An 18825-nucleotide genomic window follows, 5' to 3' on the forward strand; every position below is an offset into this window, starting at 1 on the left:
AGCAGAAGTGGGAAGGTGACATGGGTACAAGGATCACAGTGATCTCAGATTCCCTCCTGATTCTCTCTCCTGGCCACTCCCACCACCGTGCCCCATTCCACGTTGACTCTGAGTTGTGAGAACACAGTCTCTAGATCTCATACTTACTTGGCAGCAGCATCTTTTCTCAACTGTTCATGCTTCATGAGGAGATTTTTCCGGTCTCGGAAAGCTTTTCTGACCTTGTACCCTTTGTAGACAGCCTGGATTTTGAAGGCAGCGATGTCCTGTATGGCTGCGATGGACAGGGCGCCGTGCTCCAACATGAACTGGATCACTTCATGGCGCTCACCAAGCAAAGCGTAATCGAGGGGAGTGTACCTGAAGCAGGGAGATTTTTTTTTAAGTGTCAGAATGTAGTTCAGGGCACAAACTGGCAACATTACGCAGCAGAAGGAAAACTCATTCTAAGATGTGGAAAAGTTCCTCAGGCAAAGGTATCTTCTGTACTCCAGGACTGTTCCTTTCTTCTCTGATGCACACAAAACAAGGGTGAAGCTGGGGTCAGGTGCTTTGTGCTGCTGACCATGTCTATTCCTCAGTTTTGCTAACTTGCTCACAAATCAGAACACATGATCACTTTTCTTCTTCCCCATGTTTCAAGTAATTCCTTGCTCCTATCTGAAGAAAGCACTGCAAATAATATTCTGTGAGATTCATAAGTTTGAGCCCATGATCACTGACAGTTAATGCTTATGAAATGAAAACTATACCTCCAAATGGAGAGATTTAGTCTATGATAAAGATGGCCCTTTAAATCACCACAGTAAGGATGGGTTATTAAATAGAGTTGGGACAACTGGGCAACCATCTGGAAAAAAAAAGATTCTTACATCACATTTCACTCCAAAATGGATGAAGCAAAGACCTAAATATTAAAAAAAAAAAAGAAACCATGAAAGTACTAGAAGAAATCATGGAAGATTTTTTAAAATATTGGAGTGAAAAGTTTTTTCCAAAAAAAGATACAAAAATTCAGAAACCTTAAGATTGATAAATCCAACTACATAAAAATAACAAATATTTATAAGGCAAAAATACCAAACAAAGATAAAAGTTCTTCAAACAGGAAATACTAGTGGCTCCTAACATATAAAAATATATTCAACCTCACTCATTTAAGAGAAATACAAATTAAGACTAATGTGAGTGAGCACTTTAATCTAATGATCAGCTTAGCAAAGATCAGAAAGTTTAATAACACACTCTGCTGGCGAGGGTGGAGGGAGACAGGCTTTCCGTATGCTACCTTAATCTTTGGGGAGACACTTTGGCACGATATATAGGAATTATTCACGATCTGCCCTTGACATGGCCATTTCACTTACATGCATTCATCCTATAGATATGCTCTTCTGTGTGGAATGCTGTATGTACGAGGATATTCACAGAAGCACAGAAACAACCTCAATTCCATCAACAGAGGACTGGTTAAATAAAGTACAGGCCATCCATGTAATAAAGTCATCTGCATAACGCGGCCATTAGTGTGGTATATGCATATATAAGGAACAATTTCCAGGATGACTTGTTCAAGGAAGGAAAAGAGAAAAAAGTAAGAGACAGAGCAGTATTATGGTGTGCTCCACTGATATAAAAAGAACACATCCCTGTGTGCTCATCTATGTAAAATATATCTCTAGAAGTTTCCCAAGAAACTGGTGACAGTGATGCCTCTGGGAAGGAAGCTAGTTGCCTCAGAGATAGGGGTAAGTGGGACACTTAGTTTTACTAAATGCCCTTAAATTTTGTACAATGTGCATACCTTTTTGATAAATATATTATTTAGAAAAGATGGGTATTAGTGTCATATAGTTATGTATTTGAATCTCAACTGACTACTTTCTAGATGTGTGATTTTAGGAAGATTCCTTTAAAAAATATATCTTCTCTTGGGACTTCTCTAGTGGTGCAGTGGTTAAGAATCTGTCTGTCAACGCAGGGGACATGGATTCGAGCCCTGGTCTGGGAAGGCCCCACATGCTGCGGAGCAACTAAGCCCATGAGCCACAACTACTGAGCCCGTGCTCTAGAGCCCACGAGCCACAACTACTGAGCCCGCGTGCCACAACTACTGAAGCCCATGCACCTAGAGCCCATGCTTCGCAACAAGAGAAGCCACTGTAATGAGAAGCCCGCTTACTGCAACAAAGAGTAGCCCCTGATCACTGCAACTAGAGAAAGCCCACGTGCAGCAATGAAGACCCAATGCAGCAAAAAAAGAAAAAAAAAATCTTCTCTACTTTTGGAAATATAAACCAAATTGGATAAATACACAGAAGAAAATAAGTCATCTATACTCCCACACTCAGAATTAGCCACTGTTAATATCTTTGCAAGTATGCTTTCCTTTTTTAAAGAAAAATGATTACTTTGTAAAAATGACACATAGTTTAAGAATTCAAACAATGCAGGATGTACAAAAATTTGAAGTAAACACCCCAAATTCTACCATCCAACAATGGTAATGATGGTTGTCACTTCCTAACCAACTTACTTGGTGCTTCTAAGCCCCCCTTTTCCTAATCACAGACTTGGCATGAAGAGAGAATGAAATAATCAATGTGAGGAAGATAGCAGTGCGCCTGGCAAGAAGGAAGCAGTTCATAAAAGTCAGCTGTGATTGTTGATATTACAGGACATACACTGCAGCACAGTTGGTGATAGCACAGTCACTTATCACGAATATTATTTGCATAGGACTGAAACCAGAACTTATGACTACTGAAAAACCATCTGATCGGATCCCTCTGTGTGACTGTTGCTGAGCTAGTGGGTCAGAGGTGTTGGGAGGAAATAATCAGTTGATTGATGAGATGGAAAATTGATGATTATATGGATGCATGATTAGACACAGAAAATCATCCAATGATTACAGAAAAGAAACTTGCTCTTCAAAACTCACCTAACAGTCACAGGAAGATATAAAAGGGAGAGGTTTTCAGTAAAAGCAAAGGGTGATTTGATCACTTTAGTAAGGAAAATATAAGATCAGAAGGAAGTCCTAAATGCTAAAATTAAGGAACCCCCATTTTAGGACAGCTTGATCTGCCACAACTGTTCAGAAACCAGAAGGCCATAAAGTAGAGGTGCCTATATAAACTTTAAAACATTATTTATACGTAAATAGCATTTTGTAAATTCAGAAAAACTTTCACATATTTCACTATATATTCTATTAATAAAATGCCTTTCAGGGGCTTCCCTGGTGGCGGCGGTGGATAAGAATCTGCCTGCCGATGCAGGGGACACAGGTACGATCCCTGGTCTGGGAAGTTCCCACATGCCGTGGAGCAACTAAGCCTGTGCGCCACAACTAGTGAGCCTGTGCGCCACAACTACTGAAGCCCGCGTGCCTACAGCCCATGCTCCGCAACAAGAGAAGACACTGCAGTGAGAAGCCCACTCACCGTAATGAGGAGTAGCCCCCGCTCGCTGCAACTAGAGAAAGCCGGTGTGCGGCAACAAAGACCCCACACAGCCAAAAAAAAATGCCTTTCATGACTGTACTTTCCCCAACAGAAAAAATCATCAGAGTCATAGTACCACACAAGAGTAGAGCTGAACTGAATTTTAGAGGTTTAGTTTAACACCTTCATTTCATAAATGAATAAACAGACTCAGAAAGATTAAGCAACTTACTGAAGGTCAAGTTACTAGTTACCTGCAAAATCTAGATGAGGACTAAAATCATATGACTCCCTGTTCAGTAATCCTTCCATAATTCATCTATCAATTATTGAATATATATGTCTCCTATAGAATGAAACTGCTTCTAAATCAACATGCAAACAACATATGTATTTTTAGTAAGCTTGATCATTTTTTCTATAATTACTAATATATAGTGTCTTTCACATAGTATACAAATAGTATTATCAAAATATGGCTTATGAAAATGAGGCCCAAATTATGCATTTACTTACAAATATGACAAAAAGAAATGACATGGGCATAATATACCCTAAAGAATGCTGAACTGGAAGTCAGCAGACCCCTGGGCATTCTCTTCACTTCTCTGAGCTTCTATTTCCTCATCTGTAAAAGGTGAAATGAAGGGAAGAAGAAGAACTAGATCTCTCAGGCTGCTTGTGGATAGAAAGTTGCATTTCAAATATGTTAAATATTTTTATTACAAAAAAATTATATTTTTATTATGAGAAAATTCAAGCATAAACAAAAGAGAACAGCATAATAATGCTTTATATTCTCATTACCCAAATTTAATAATTAGCAAAACTTTTGCCGTATTTGCTTCATCTATCCCCTTCCTTTTTATTTTTGCTCAAGTATTTTAAAAAAAATTCCAGGGGAATTCCCTGGCGGACATGGCGGTTTCACTGCCAGATCCTGCAAGCCGAGCAGCGGCACGGCAAATAAATAAATAAACAAACAAATAAAGCAAATCCCAGAGCTCCTATCATTTAATCTCTCTGCATTTTAGATTCATCTATAAATAATGTGAACATAACCACAATGTCCTTGTATTAACAAAATTAACAGGAATTCCTTAGTAAGATCTAATGCCCACTCTAAATACATGTTCTCCTGATTTTCTCAAAAATGTCTTTGTTTTTTAACAATTGGTTTATTCAAATTACAATTCTCAGTCAATTTTTGATTCAGGGAGACACAATCCAAATATCTAGCAAGGTTTAAGATTGACATCTATACCTAGTGTTTAAGCAACTGACCATATTGTGATTATTACTATTGAATTTTTCTTCATCCCAAACTCAATTTAGAAACATTCTAGTGTTGTGAATACTCCCATCTATGTCAGAGTATGGCTGTCAGATAGTTATTGACTGAAAATCAGCAGTGATTGGCAAAAATTATGTCTATACAGTGCACATCAAGTGGTTTGTGTCAATGCACGTGAAGTAAAAATTAGCACTACATTGATGGTAACCAGTCAAGAAACAATGTAGATAAAGACAAGCGACAAGATTCAACTGGACTTGCCATGTGGGAATGATCTGATGGAATAAGTAGAAAGCCTACACTGGAATGTCAATAAATATAAAAGGCAGTGCCAAGTCCCGACACGTGTACATCAACGTGCATGGCTGATGAAACATTAAAGGAGACTGGGATATTGCCACTGTCTCTTTTTACCTGTAGACTGGCAAGTACACTTAGGAGACTCTTTCTTTTGGTCTTTTGGTCTGTAATTAAACATATGTTTACTCCAGCAGGCAGTAAGCACCTTAATTCACATGCTTACTTAGGTCTGAAATTTAAGGGTTAGCATATAAATGGAAATTGAATTACAAAATATTACTTTTTTTATTGTTTCCTAAAAAAATAGCAGTCAGGCAGTAAACACTGTTATAGAATACATCCTTATCTTTCCCTTTTGTTTTTTCAGGGTTTCAAAGGGAGAAACCTTCAGCACCTTCACATATCTGTTTTTGTTTTTGTTTTTTTTAGTTTTTAAAGGAATCTCCATACAGTTCTCCATAGTGGCTGCACCAATTTACATTCCCACCAACAGTGAAGGAGGGTTCCCTTTTCTCCACACCCTCTCCAGCATATATTAACTTTTTAACGATGGCCATTCTGACCAGCGTGAGGTTATACCTCATTGTAGTTTTTTTTTTCCCCCCCGCCCCCCCGTACGCGCGCCTCTCACTGTTGTGGCCTCTCCCGTTGAGGAGCACAGGCTCCGGACGCGCAGCCTCAACGGCCATGGCTCACGGGCCCAGCCGCTCCGCGGCATGTGGGATCTTCCCGGACCGGGCACGAACCTGTGTCCCCTGCATCGTCAGGCGGACTCTCAACCACTGCGCCACCAGGGAAGCCCCACATATCTGTTTTAATGTCAAAACCTCAGCCTTGAGGACTTCACTTGGCTTTCCAGTTTCCTTAAGTGTTCAAATACCTAAATCTTCAAGTCTTTTTTTGTTTTGCAATTGTCAGTTGACTATAATAGAGACAGTGAGTTCTTTATATAATCGTTACCAAGTTCAAGCTTGCTCTGCTCACCACACGACAGGCCAATGAATCGGAGACGAGGTGTTGAGGCAAGGAATACTTTATTTGGAAAGCCGGCAGACCAAGATGGCAGACTAGTGTCTCTGAAAAACCATCTTATCTGGGTCTGGATGCCAGTTTCTTTTACAGAATCAGAGAGGAAGAGGCAGTGAGGAAGTAAAATAAAAGGGCAACCAGTCTTGCAAAACATCTGGAATGGCCAGCCTCAGTGAGGGGATGTGTTGGTTTCCTTTTTCTTGCAGCCATTCACAGGTGGGCAGCGTTCCCTGAGGCAGGCCATTATGTATGATTATAGTAACAAAAGGAACGAAAAGCTAAGGTTAAAGTCAAAGACACTGATCCAATGTGGAGTCCGATTTAGCTCTTCCCTGTTACTTATCACTCCCAAAGTAAGGCACACTAATCTGCTTTATCTAAGTCTGCACATGGTCTAAGAATTCCACATAAGTTTCTAAGGCTGGTATGAAGCAGGGTGATGCTCCTAGGAGCCTGAAAACACTGATTTGACAACTGAACAGTTATTTACTGAGCATCTACTTCATGAAAGGCACTGTGAGCAATACAGAGATGACCATGATCTTCAGGAGCTCTCCATTAATAGGGAAGACAGATTACATACAATCATAACATAATGTGAAATGTGCCAAGTGCTGCAAAGATTCACAGTGTAGGGAGAACACAGTTTGGGACACATGACTGTGGGGCAGAACAATCTTAGACAAGACTGTATTTGAACAGGGGAATGACATGATTAACAATTATATTAGTGATATGATTTAGAAAGGCTACTTTGGAAGGTGACGAATTGAAGGAGGGAAAGATCAAAGGAAGGAAAACAAGTAAGGCATTGCGATAATCCCAGAAAGAGTCAAAGAGGGCAAGATCTAGACAATGGTGCTGGTAATGAAGTGGAGATGACAGTGTGAACCAAGGAGGGGTGCTGAGTCTGAAATAGAGATTGAGAACTTACCAGCACCCAAGTGAGTGCGGAAGCCTCGGTGGTTGGTCAGGTCCCCAAAGGAGATAGGCTGAGAGAAGAGATACAGTCCTTGAAGACTGTTTATATTTAAAAAATAAAAAATGGAACAGAAGCCAAAGAAATGGAGAAGGCGCATGATTAGAAGAGAACTGGGGGACTTCCCTGGTCGTGCAGTGGTTAAGAATCCACCTGCCAATGCAGGGGACACAGGTTCAAGCCCTGGTCCGGGAAGATCCCACATGCTGTGGAGCAACTAAGCCCATGCGCCACAACTACTGAGCCTGCGCTCTAGAGCCTGAGAGCGACAACTACTGAGCCCGTGTGCCACAACTACTGAAGCCCCTGTGTTCTGGGGCCCACGTGCTGCAACTACTGAAGCCCACGCACCTAGAGCCCGTGCTCTGCAACAAGAGAAGCCACCGCAATGAGAAGCCCGCGCACCACAACGAAGAGTAGCTCCCATTCGCCACAACTAGAGAAAAGCCCACACACAGCAACGAAGACCCAAAGCAGCCAAAAATAAATAAATAAATAATAATAAAAGAAGAGAACTGGGGAAATTCCTGGGCGTTCCAGTGATTAGGACTCTGTGCTTCTACTGCAGGGTTTGATCCCTGGTTGGGGATCCCGCAAACTGCGAGGCACGGCCAAAATAAAAAAATAAATAAATAAAATAGAAGAAAATATACTGTCACAGAAGCTTAGAGAAGATATAGGCTCAATAAGGTAAAGAAGAGGAGGCAATAGAAAGGAGATAAAGAAAGGCCAATGAGGGTGGGCAGAGAAGACATCATGAAGACATCATGTGATTTATCAACTAGGAATTTGTCAGTGACCATTCAGACACAGATTTCAGTCTAAATGTGATGATAAAGAAATGCAGGCAGGGAAGACAGTGTGAGAGAAGGCAAAGAAGACAAACTTCAGAAGAAAGGGAACTGGAGAATAACAGATGGAGGTATAACTAATGGGGAAAGGTTCTGAAAGAAGTGGGAAAGATGAAGGCCCCATGTTTCCTCCAAGACAGCAGGACTAGAGAAACCCTCTTTCCTACAGAGTCTCCCATCTCCTGACAGAAAGAGCTGGTGGTGACCAAGAGTGTGGGGATGGTGTCACTGCAGGGCCATTTTAGTGACAGCATCCATGAACAATGAAAACTAAAGCACAGACCTGGGCTGGGGGGACTCGGGTATGGAAATCTGATTACCATCTTATTCGTTACCTACAAGTTACTAGAATCTTCCTAGATCCAAGACCATCAAGAATCTCTCTTGCTTAGACTTCACACTATGTCTAGTCCTTTTTATTGGGCCTGGGTTCTTGGACAACAACTCCAGCCTAAATCTGTGGATCTCATATTATTCAAGAAATCTGTATTTAAATTAAAATCCCAAACTTTCATCTTAGTTTTTCCTTATTTTTTCATGCTGCATGGTGGCACCTCTGTCCACTAACTGATAATATCCTCTTCATCAAGAGAAACTTCTTGAATATATAACACATTCCACTGGCCTAACCGAATTCGTAGTCCTGGTGAGTCAGGACTCCCCTGACTTGATGCTACCAGCCGAAAGCCAGAAGCCCTAATTTCTTCATCTGGAAAATGTGAGCTTGCCCTAGGCAATATCTAAAGTTCTGAGTAGCTTTAAAATCCCATGATTCTAGAACATATGTATATGTATAACTGATTCACTTTGTTATAAAGCAGAAACTAACACACCATTGTAAAGCAATTATACTCCAATAAAGATGTAAAAAAAAAAAAATCCCATGATTCTAAATCAACACTGCATAGAACTTTTGTTCTTTTCTTCTGGTTCAGGATTTCTTAGTGTAGTGTTTCCTTATGAATATACTTATTTCTGAACCAATATCTAAACTTGAGATTTTTAAAATATGGCAGAAAGGATGTGAGATGAACAACAATATATTCCTTTTATCAATGGCTTACCTCTCTTCATTGTTTTCCATCTGATTAGGGAAAGCAGCAAAGTCTAGTAGTAATTTAATGGCATCAAGGTATCCATTGTTACAGGACCAGTGCAAAGCTGTCCTTCCCTACAAACATAAAGAAAAATCAAGTACATCTGGTGTCAGTATTTTTGGACACATAGTTATTTATGATGACTCAAATATATAAACACTTCTCTCAAGCTGCTTAATTACAAAAAGAGAAAATATTAAGTATACAGTGGAAAAAATGGACTGTATCTTAACCAAATGATCAAAATTAATACTATGTTAAGAGGCATCAAATGTCTCCAGAAGTGATACCCCGAGAATTCAATATCCCTTTTGCAATATTCCAACCCAAAATGTAAAACTTGAATCTAATTATGATGAATCATTAGGCAAACTCAAATTGAGTGAAATTCTATAAAATAAATGGCCTGTATTCTTAAAACATTTCAATGTCATGAAAGATAAAAAAGGCTTGAAGCATTGCTAGAGATAAAAAGGAATACTTCATAGAGTTAAAGGCGTCAAAGAGGAAGATATCACAATCCTAAATCTGTATGCACATAATAGCACAGCTTCTAAATATACAGGATTAAAATTGACAAAATTGAAAGGGGAGATAGTCATATCCATAATCACAGTGGGAGATTTTTAACCCATCTTTACAATAGTTGATAGAACAAATAGATAAAAAAGCAGTAAAGATACAGAAGGCATGAACAATACAATGTAAAATTTGAACTAAGTGATATGTATATAAAACATTGCATTGAACAATGACAAAATTAGTACCCTTTTCAAGTATACATAGAACATTTACCAAAATCAACCAAGTGTGGGGATATGAAGAAAGCCTCAAAAGCTTTTGAAAGATTAAAATAGTTCAGAGTATGTTATTTAACTACAGTAAAATTTAAGCTACAAATCAGTGCGGTAGGTAGAATAAGGAACTCCCTTGCAAAGATGTCTACATCCTAATCTCTGGAATCTGTAACTATATCATATTAAATGGAAAGGGGGAATTAAGGTTGTAGATGGTATTAAGGTTACTAATCAGCTCACTCTGAGTTGGGGAGATTATCCTGGATTATCCAGGTGGGCCCAATATAACCACAAGTGTCCTTATAAGTAAGTGACAGAGAGAGGCAGAAGGTGAATGCCAGAGTGATGTAGCATGAGCGAGACTCAGCCAGTCACTGCCAGCTGTGAGGAATGCAGCCACAAGCCACAGAATGTGGGCAGCATCTAGATGTTGGAAAAGTCAAGGAAGCAGATTCTCTCCTAGAGCCTCCAAAGAGAATGAAGTCCTGCCAACACCTTGGTTTTTAGGACATTTTGGACTCTGACTTCCAGAACAGTAAGATAATAAATTTGTGTTGCTCTAAGACACTAAGTTTCTGGTAATTTTTTATAGCAGCAATAGGAAACCAATATAATCAAAAACAAAAAGATAATGAGAAAATGCCCAACTGCCTGGAAATTAAATAATACACTTCTAAATAATCTATGGGTCAAATAATAAATCAAAATGGAAATCAGACAGTGTTTGAGTTGAATGATAGTGATCGTACAATTTATCCAAATTTGTAAGATGGAGCTAAAGCATGCTTAGAATAGGAAACATGCTTAAATACATATACTGAAAAAAAATATTGAAAAAAATCAATGATTTAAACTTTCATCAAAAGAATCTTTTAAAAAATATTAAATCAAATCTGATGGAAGCAGATGGCAGGAAATAATAAAGATAAGAGTAAATGCCAATGAAATAGTGAAAAACTTAAAATATAGAAAATTTAAAAAGACTGGAGTCCTTTGAAGAGATGAATAAGCAAGACTGAAATTTTTTTAAAAAAAGAAAAGAGACAACATGTATTACCAATGTATGGAATGAATAAGAGGAAATCATTACAGGTCTTACAGACATAAAATAGAAAACAGAATGTATGATGAACTTTATGTGAATACATTTGACATTTTTAATAAAATGGATAAATTTCTCAAAAAAAATGCAACTTACCAAAGCTGAACGGAAAATGATTAGAAAATCTGAATTGTCTTTTTAATTATTAATGAAGCTGAATCAGTTATTAACAACCTTTGCACAAAGAAAACCCCTAGACCAGATGACTTCAGCAGGGAATTCTTCCAAACATTTAAAGAAGAATTTAACACAATCTTACACAAATTCTTTAGGAGAATAAGAAAAGAGGGACTACTCCCTAACTCTTTTCATAAGGTCAATGTAACCTTGCTACCAAAACATGACAATGTAAGAAAGGAAAATTATAGGTCAATCTCTCTCATGAACATAAATGCAAAAATATTAGCAAACAAAAATCCATCAATACATATATTTCAAAAATATATCATAAGTAGGACAATGTAGTCAATGTAATTCACCACATTAATAGCAAAGAATAGAAAAAATAACATAATCATGTTGATAGATGCAGACACAGTATCTGATGAAAATTAAACAGCTAATTGTGATTTAGAAGAACTCTTAGCAACCAAAAATATAAGAGAATCTATAGCAAACATCACATTCAATGGTGAAATATTTAAAGCTTCCCCTGAGAAGCCAGAATGACTTAAGGATGTCAGCTATCACCAGTTCTATTGCATTGGCGGTCCTAGCTAGTTCAATAAGGCAAGACAAAGAAATGAAAGTCATAAGAATTGGAAAGAAAGAAATAAAAATGTTATTGTTCACAGACAGCATGATTGTTTATTTGGATAGTCCAAAACAATACACATGAAAACTAACAGAAGTGGGAAGTAGCTTACATAAGTAATATACTACTTATGTATGAACTTGTAAAAAAAAATGTAAAAGGTACAACAAAGTATAAAAGATGCATTTCTAATAACATTGGTATAGGGACCATATTTTACACGTTTTTCATTATGTTACTTTCACATATAGTAACAATCTTGATAAATACTTATTCAATGAATTAATAGGGAATATATTTTCTGACTTGGAAAACATAATATGCTAGTATTTTTAAAGAGTTAAAGTAAGTAAACTAGCAAAATATGTCAATATTGGCTAAACTGAGAGAAATCAATACACTGCTACATAGCTGAGGGAAGCACAGATTAACCTGTGTGTTTTAATAATTGGTGTGAAAGTATATATCAGAGCCTAGTCACATTCATATACCATTCATTACTTTGATTCAAAAATCTCACTTACATGAAATTATTCTAAGAGAATAACCCAAAAGGAAAAAGTTAAATGCGCAAAGATGATTAATGCAACATGTTCTATAAATAATGAAAAAGTATCCAGCAATAGGAAGTTACTGATTTAATTCTAAAGTCTAGGTTACAGGCATAGGTTGGACCTGACTCCCCCGCAATACTCCCACCACTGTTGTCACCTTAGGGTAATTATTTAAGCTCCATGAGCTTCAATTTCCTCCTCTGTAAAACAGGGATGATAATAGTAACTACTTTATAGACTTGCTGTGAGGAGTGAATGAGTTATTTTACAGAAAGCTCTCAGAACTCTGGAATATTAAGCATCCATGATTATGAAAAAAATTATATACCAATTGAAAAAGTACTGGTGATAATTCTGAGGGAGCAAAACAAAATGTGGTTTGTAAAATCATATGATATATATATTTATATACCTATAATCATATGCCATATATATATTTTATAAAAGTTATCAAACCGTTCCCGTTCTATATGATGACTTTGTTAAATTATATATGCATATATAGGCAAGGACTAGAAGAGAACATGGACAAATACAAATCACTTTTAATTAACAGATTTGTGAGTGATCTCTTCACTTGGTAAATTGTTGTCTTCCTTAATTTTAGTTAACAAAGAGGCAATGCTCCAAACACTTTGGAGCAGACAATATAAAAAAGACGTAGAATTTCTACCTCTTTGTCTTGAATGTTAGGGTCTGCGTTATTTTCCATGAGCACGGCCATGCAGTTGATATATCCCCCATATGCAGCGCACTGCAGTGGGGTTCTTCCTGCATAATCCTGCACATTTGGGTTGATCTTATTTTCTATCAATATCTGGCAGACATCAGCATTTCCTCCCAGCGCTGCCCAGTGTAGAAGAGAATGTCCATCTTGGTCGACTAGATCTACCCTTGCTCCACCTGAAAAAGCAAAAATATAATGAAAATGTCTAATCAGAGAACATTTATCAAAAAGAAGTTTAAAAAATATAACAACAGTCCTTTAAACGCTTTACTCTCAGCAAAAAGCTTTCATGTATATCATCTACTTCAGATTTTTACAATAAGCCTGTGAACTGGTCAGGGTAGGACTCCTTCCCCTTTTACATAAAGTGAAACTGAGGATCAGGCAGGTGCAGTGACTTTTTGCAAATCAAACAGCTACTAACAGGTGGAGCTAGCAGTGAACCTTGAGTTTCCTGATGCCAGGCTCTTCCCTCCATCCTTCTACCCAGGCAGCTCTCTGCCATGTAAAGCTATATTTCAAAGGCGAATGGAGGGGCTTCCCTGGTGGCACAGTGGTTGAGAATCCGCCTGCCAACATAGGGGACTCGGGTTCGAGCCCTGGTCCGGGAAGATCCCACATGCCATGGAGCAACTAAGGCCGTGAGCCACAACTACTGAAGCCTGCGCGCCTAGAGCCCGTGCTCCGCAACAAGAGAAGCCACCGCAATGAGAAGCCCGCACACCGCAACGAAGAGTAACCTACTCGCTGCAACTGGAGAAAGCCCGCATGCAGCAATGAAGACCCAACGCAGCCAAAAATAAGTAAGTAAGTAAATAAATAAATAAAATAAATCTATTAAAAAATAAGGTGAATGCAAGAAATCCTACCTTTTGAGAGTGACTTGTTAGGAGCACTCTTAATAACTAACCTTTGATGAGTGTCTGAATCACATCTTTGTGTCCCATCTCACAGGCTCGGAAAAGTGGAGTATGTTTCATGACATCAGTAGCATCTACTTGAGCATTATTTTCCAATAATAACTTCACGGTGCTGACATGGCCAGAAAGGGCAGCAGCATGTAAAGCTAAAAAGGGAGCGAAAGAAAGTGAAGAGCTTCCAAATAACAGCTTTACCTTTTTATTATACTATGTGTCTTCTTCACTTTTGATTTTCTCATCATTTTGGCTAAATGCAATTTAATCTTCAGGATTCTCTATTTTTTAACTTTAACAGATTTCTATCTTCCTTTCTATTCATATGTATTACTCACACTTTTCCCCTTTCCTTCTACCTTTCTCATCTCACTGTTTTCTTCCTTTCCATCCTGTTGTTCTGAAATGGTCTCCTCAGTTACTAGTTTATTATCTTTTCCTCTTTCTAAGAGAGTAAGAGAACAAAAAAATGACAAAGAGAAATGATTTAAATGATGCAGGCAATTCTGCCCACAAACCCACTCAATTAGTATATGTCCCTGACGGGTTGTGTGATGGGACCGTCAATCTACTGTTCCTTCAGTTGGTTACCTGTGCTATTCCTGCAGTTGGTCTGTGTACCCACATGGTACTGAGAGTATGTGTATCTTACTGCACTGAGTGCATTTTTCATACAACATGACTCCAAATGCAAGTCAGCTATTTCCTCAGGGCGCAATTTCAAAAACAGCAATTCCTTTCAAGATTGGAGAAAAAAGTGAGATGGAATGTAGTCTCCTCTCTGGTAAGGGGTTTGAAAGAGTAATTTTGACTATGTGTGAGTTTCACATTACGCTGATCCCTGCCTACATTATTCCACTCTAGTGCTTATATCATCACTCTTTAGATTACTCTTGAAATTCTATTTAATTCATCACTCTAAATTCTGAATTTTTCAGGATAACTGTCTAGAGGCCTGGGTCAATTCTTTCTAAGGGTTATGGCTCTATACTGTCTAGGATAATGTTTCTTTCATAAAGTGTGATCCATGGACCAAACCTGGGATGCCTATGAAATGCAGATTCCTGGGGATTTGTTGAGAAGCTATTGCGGACTGGGTACTAATATAATGCTGGGAATTCAGCAGGGAACAAGATAGCTAAGGTTATATTCTCATAGAGGAAGCAAAACAAAAGACAAGAACACTGAAGTAATAACATTTAAGTATTAGATGGTGATGGATGGTATAATTAAAGAAGTAAAAAGTATTTTGATATATAGAGTGACTGGGGGATTACTTTTGATTGGTGGTTAGGGAAAGCCTTGCTAAGGTGCTGACATTTAAGTTGAGAGTAAATCATAAAAAAGAGACAGCAAAGCAGAGATCTCAAGGGAGAGTAGTCTGGGCAAAGAGAACAATGAGTACAGGGGTAGGAATGAATCTATGTGTTTAAGGAAGGCAAAGAAGCTGCAGCACAATGAGTGAGAATGAGGTAAGTCAGAAAGGTAGAAAAGGCCAGACCATAAATGGCCATACAGGTCAGAGTGATGGAAGACACTGAAGGGCTTTACGTAGCTGAGTGATATTCGATTTATGCTTTCAACAGATCACTCTAGCTGTTTTGAGAATGCATTATAGTAAATTAGAGTGTAAGCAGGGAGACCAGTTAACGCTAGCGCAGTTGACTGGGTGAAAACAGTGGTGGCTTGAACTAGGGTGACAGGAATGGAGATGGAGAGAAGCAGAAAGATTTAGATTATATTTTGGAGGTGGAGTCAACAGGACTTCTTGACAGGATTTGATGTAGGATCTCTATATAGTCTGGGAACAGCCCTAGTAATTCTCATGCATACTTGAGTTTGAAAAGCCTGACCTAAATGGCTGAATGTTAGTTTGGCCTAGACAAGATTCAGATGGGTGTGAGAGACTTCAAAAATCTGAAGTGTGTCATATGGAAGACAACGCAGAGTGGAACATTCAGTTTGACAAATTTTGGCTCAGTATAAGGAAGCGCACCCTGATAGAGTGAGATTAAGATGGAAGTAATGGGTTCTCTATATTGGAGCTGTTCAACCAGAGGCTGAAAGACACTGGGGAGATGTCTTTGGTGAAAAACACTGGTGAGAATGTTATAAGGCAAATTAAGGCATGATATATCTGTGAGAGTTCTGTGATTTTCACATTTAAGAGCATAAGAATGCTTTTTTTCCCTCCCATATGAAATTTTATACAACATCCAACATATAAAATAGTTAAGAGTTGAGTGGTTCTGACTAAAGTAGGGGTAGAGGGTTACTCACTTAAGCATTTACCCCTCAGCAACATTTCAGGTACCTCTATAGGAACGTGTTGCTCTGAAGAACATGGTTTGGAAAACCCTGGACTAGATTTAATTTTAAGGTACTTTTTACTTCTGAAATTCTACAATTATGTAATGTGGCTTCAAGTATGCAACAGATACTCTTCAGACAAATATCAATGTCAAATTTTTAAAAAACAGACAAAATTTCAATTAAGCATAAGATAGAATTAATGATATTAAAGGAAATTCCCCATTTCTGACTTTTTTCATTTATTTTAAAACAATCTTAGACTACTATTGCTGCTCCCTCTTTGAAAAAGTACCACAAGTTTACCTAGGAGCTTTAAAAATTATTTTCAATAACTTTCTGTTATGGAAAATTTCAAACATATTCAAAAGTAAAGGCAATAATAGTCCAATGAACTCAATATTGTCATCACCCAGATTCAACAATTATGTGTTGGCTAACCTTGTTCCATCTAACTGCTATCCATTCCCCCACTTCTGATTTTTTGAAGAAAATTCTAGAGTCATATGCTTCCGTTTGTGAATATTTTAGTATGTCTGAAAGACAAGGATTCTTTTTTTAAACACAACCACTGTATCAGTCAGAGTATCTCTCATATAACTCTAACAGAATTCAATATGAAGAATTGCTACCTTTGTACTGAAGAACTGAAAAAGCAAAAAGGGAACAGTAAGGTATCACAGAGGCAGTAAATGCAGAAAACGGCGAGCAATTCTAAGACTGAGGAAACAAAAAGAAGAGGATGGAATTATTACAACTTTAAACGCTCAGAAGAGGCACCAGGCAGAGCCGAAGCTCAGACCTCAGAGGAGGGGCTTTGCTTGGCTGTTGCGGGTATCTCTGAGGAGGGTGCTCTTTGGCGGCTACCGTAAGTGCTGGAAAAGCTGCAAAGTGAAATTAACTGTTGCCACTGGAACAAGCTCTCAGTACTCTGTTGTGTGAGACTTACTAGGGTATTGCTGACAGGAACGGGAAACAAAAACAAGAATAGGAAGCAAACAGGAAGATGCACTCCCCTGCTCCTCTTCCAGCTTTCCAGTCTCCCTGTACTGCCCCCTATGGGCTGACTCCCCTGCTGGCAAAGAGGGAATGTGGTTTGCAGAGCCCCAGCCCCAGTCAAGCAAAGAAAAGATAGGCCCATTTTCATATCTAAAAAATATTAACAAAAGCTTTGTAATATCAAATATCCAGATAGTGTTCACATTTTCCTGAGAGCTTTATAATTTTTTTGTAATTTATTTATTTGAATCAAGATCCAAATAATACCCATATATTGCTATTGATAAGAACTCTTTTTTAATTAAGGCAAAACAACTCTGTAGAGGGATGATGGAAAGGAACTCACCTGCATAGAATAGAAATGTCAGGAAGGTATCTCTGACATATAATAAAATCTCCTTAGGATAAAGAGCCCAGGGAATGAATGAATTTGAGAGGAATTTATGTCTCAACCCCAACCATGATGCACATTAGAAAGGCAACTTTGGTCGACAGAATGCAAGTATCCTAGCTCATACTTTATTAAAATACATGAAAAGTTAAACAAAGAGTGATGCTAGTGATAAAGACTGCATACTAATACAATTCTGACAAAAAAATTAAATATTCAAATCATTTATAAGCTCAGTGTCCTATGCGCCTGTACAATACTCCTTAAGAAGCTTAAGGTCTATTATGAAGCTTTGGTATAGAAATATTCAATACTTTAAAAAGTTAAAGGCTTTATCAAAATTGATATTACCTAAAAACTCTTTTTAAAAAATTAGAAGGTGAGATGGTCTCGGTATAGGGAGGGAGATACGAGGTATAGCAACTCCATTCCCCTCTGTCCCCCAAGTGCTACATCAATAGTGTCGGTGGTCAAGAAAGATCTTATCCAGGATAACAGGTAGGTGCAAACAGCTCTAGTATGTTTCTACAAATAAAAAAACATAACATTGAGAAGCTCATAGCTGAGGTTTTCTTCTGTTCAGTGTTATTGTGCTGTTGTGTGATTTTTCTTTCTCTTTCTGACTTGCAATTTGGATATACAGGTGTCCCTTGATATCTGTGGGGGATTGGTTCCAGGAGCCTCTATTGATACCAAAATCTGAAGATGCTCAAGACCTTTATATAAGATGGTATAGTACAGTGAATACAAGTCAGGCTTCCATATCCGCAGATGCAAAACCCTCAGATATGGAGGGCTGACTGCAGTATATAAGGAAGAGACCTCTAAGGTGACAATGAGTGTTAAAAAACTTATACTTCTCTTACTAATCAACACATAGTTAGAGGGCTCTCTTATTAGAAAAAGAGATTAAAGGAAGCACCTAGTAAGAGATTTTGAAGCTTTGAAGCTTCTAGAGCCATGGGAGGTTAACTCTGAAATGGGAGATTCAGGATGCAGCAATGCTGTTCAAAACTGAGAAAAGAGCATATTAAATGAGCCTGGTGAGAACATACTTAGATGTGTGTGTTCTCTAAAATGTAATTCTAAATGGTTGAAAATATAGTTAATAATTGCTAGGTATGTATAGTTTTAAAATGCAGGTTCATTCTTTTTTACACAAAGATATATGACTAGAAGAGTTCCCGCAATCATGTCTAAGGAGCAACAAGGCTTGTAAATCAAATGCCAAGATTCACTTGGTAGAAACACAGGCTAATTTTAGCCATAATACTCGGA

The 18825-nt window shown here is 38.1% G+C and overlaps 1 protein-coding gene across 4 annotated transcripts in view; it reads right to left on the reverse strand.

Annotated features, from left to right (window-relative positions):
* The window catches only part of INVS (inversin), a 142851-nt gene that overhangs the window by 41953 nt on the left and 82073 nt on the right, over positions 1–18825 (reverse strand). For all 4 annotated transcript variants that reach the window (XM_030829840.2, XM_030829836.2, XM_060300689.1 and 1 more), the window contains exons 9-12: positions 13844–13999; positions 12880–13109; positions 8967–9073; positions 148–360 (exon numbers count right to left, since the gene is read on the reverse strand). In XM_030829840.2, coding sequence (XP_030685700.1) covers positions 148–360; positions 8967–9073; positions 12880–13109; positions 13844–13999 — 706 coding nt within the window. The remainder of the gene's footprint in view (positions 1–147; positions 361–8966; positions 9074–12879; positions 13110–13843; positions 14000–18825) is intronic.

Source organism: Globicephala melas, chromosome 6, assembly GCF_963455315.2.
Source record: "Globicephala melas chromosome 6, mGloMel1.2, whole genome shotgun sequence".
In the NCBI taxonomy this organism is placed as follows: Eukaryota; Metazoa; Chordata; class Mammalia; order Artiodactyla; family Delphinidae; genus Globicephala; species Globicephala melas.